The following is a 1,925-nucleotide window of genomic DNA, read 5'->3' as shown; positions in this document are numbered from 1 at the left end:
ACTCCCTTATAGAACTGAGATTTCTGATTTGAATAATTTCGAATTATTTTTGAATTATATTCAAATTTATTCTCAAATCACGAATTTTTGATGTCACCGAACCGAACCCAATTAATTTGTTTGTCAGTGTGATTGCGACTCTTCTGAAATCATGACTATAATTTTGAAGCACGTTATATGAATATGAAACCGGTAACCATTTTTCAATTAACACATGTACCGTACCTACCTCAAATTCAAACTGTTCAATGCTTTAAGCTTCTCCAATCCAAGTCTAAGCTGACCTCTCATCAATTCAGAAACAGAACAAAAGTAAAATACGACCATAAAAGTTACTACGCACTTGTTAATCTCCCTTAAATTTCAATCCAACGGTGATCAAACCACGGAATCTCCAATACGTTAGGTCTTGCGCTACAAATATCTAACTCTGTGGGTCCTCCCCATCTGACGTGTCATCATGCCTTTTTACGCTATTGGTAACTGTACACGGCAAGCAAGAAAAGTTACAAAATAACACGACCAGTCAAAATTATTCCCTACACCCGGTCTATCACCATTTTGTGAACCTACGATTCATAGAATATGGCCCCCACTTTAACTGGGTCTATTCCAAAGTTATAGACCTATTTCATCAAACTGGTCAATATTGGGGTAATGATATTAACAGACTAATTTTTACTTTATGGAGCGCATCAGTCATAAGCAATGCTTCTTTAATTCTGTAGTCCATGAGCTGCATATAGTTAAAATTACTCTGTTAATATATAAACCAGAATCTTTGTTGAACAGGGATCGAGCTCGCCACGTGCCTAAACAAAGATCCACTGTCCATGTCACAATCGACAGCCGTGATCAAACCAACGACCTCTTTACATAAACTCGCCATATGCCATCATCTCTCTACTTATTTCTCCAGATCTCTCTCTCTCTCTCTCTCCAAAAGTAACACACATGGCACTAACGATCAACTGCTGTCTAAAGCCTTCTCCTTCTCCTTCTCGTTTTCCCCAAGTGCCATTGAAGGATCAAAGCGAATGGAGAAAGAGATGTGTTGCAACAATGGCATGGGTATTTATTTCATCTACAGCTGGAATTACAGATGGTCATGATTTTGCTGCCACAGCTAAAGAAATTACACCGATCGTTGGATCTGGTACCGGTACGAGAATGGTACGGTGGAGCGACAAGAGATCATGTCCACCATGGCGTCAGAATTTACTAGAGAATATTGTGCCGGAGAACTTGCCGAGGCCGTCGAATAGCCGGAGACCAAATAGCGTTACGACACGTCGGACCGGTGGTGATCGTGATGCTGCTGTCATTGGTGGAAACTTGATTGTCTTTGATAAGGGGTGCTTTTCTCTTTGAGAAGAGAAGTGAAGAGAAGGAGATTGTTTCATAATTTGTAATTAAATTGGATAGAAAGATGAATAATTGATTAATTAAAGGGGTCCCTATTTGAATGAATACTGTTAACTAATTTAATATTAAACTCAGGTTTAGGTACTAGAAATATTTTGTTTTTTTCTGCAATACATATAATAAAATTGTTGTCATAAAAAAGAGAGGTTTATTTATTTATTTTGTTGTTGTTGAATTTAACAGAAATTCACTGATGTCCATCGAATCTATTTTTATTTCGATGGTCTTAATCACTGTTAAATTTGTATTAAGATGCATGTGTTCTGCTTTAAAATTCGTGCATATTTACTTCAATTTTCGGACGATATTGAAGTCCATTCAACACAAAAAATTGTTGTCATAAAAAAGAGAGGTTTCTTCTTTGTTGAGTACAAGAGATGTCGACATCCGAGAGAGAGATGAGAGGAATCTGACAAAACTTCAATTTTCATGCAAATAATACGGTGAAGTACGATTCTAAAAAATAAAAAAAGAGAAAGAAGTACGATCCTCAAAATGAA

At 36.8% G+C, this 1,925-nt stretch overlaps 1 protein-coding gene across 1 annotated transcript; it reads left to right on the top strand.

Moving 5' to 3' along the window:
• The first annotated feature begins 902 nt into the window (after positions 1–902).
• LOC144548545 (histone deacetylase-like protein) lies at positions 903–1,488 on the top strand. The gene has a single exon (XM_078297240.1). It carries the CDS (start codon positions 955–957, stop codon positions 1,369–1,371), a length of 417 nt encoding a protein of 138 aa, XP_078153366.1. The 5' UTR covers positions 903–954; the 3' UTR covers positions 1,372–1,488.
• The last annotated feature ends 437 nt before the right edge of the window (positions 1,489–1,925 follow it).

The sequence above is a fragment of the Carex rostrata genome, chromosome 33 (genome assembly GCF_964058835.1).
Source record: "Carex rostrata chromosome 33, lpCarRost1.2, whole genome shotgun sequence".
Taxonomy (NCBI): Eukaryota; Viridiplantae; Streptophyta; class Magnoliopsida; order Poales; family Cyperaceae; genus Carex; species Carex rostrata.
The sequence above is the reverse complement of the archived record's forward strand: the minus strand, read 5'-3'. Positions and strand labels throughout refer to the sequence as shown.

Coding starts and splice junctions, on each gene's coding strand:
- LOC144548545 (XM_078297240.1), top strand. CDS start 955: ATGGCACTAACGATCAACTGCTGTCTAAAGCCTTCTCCTTCTCCTTCT.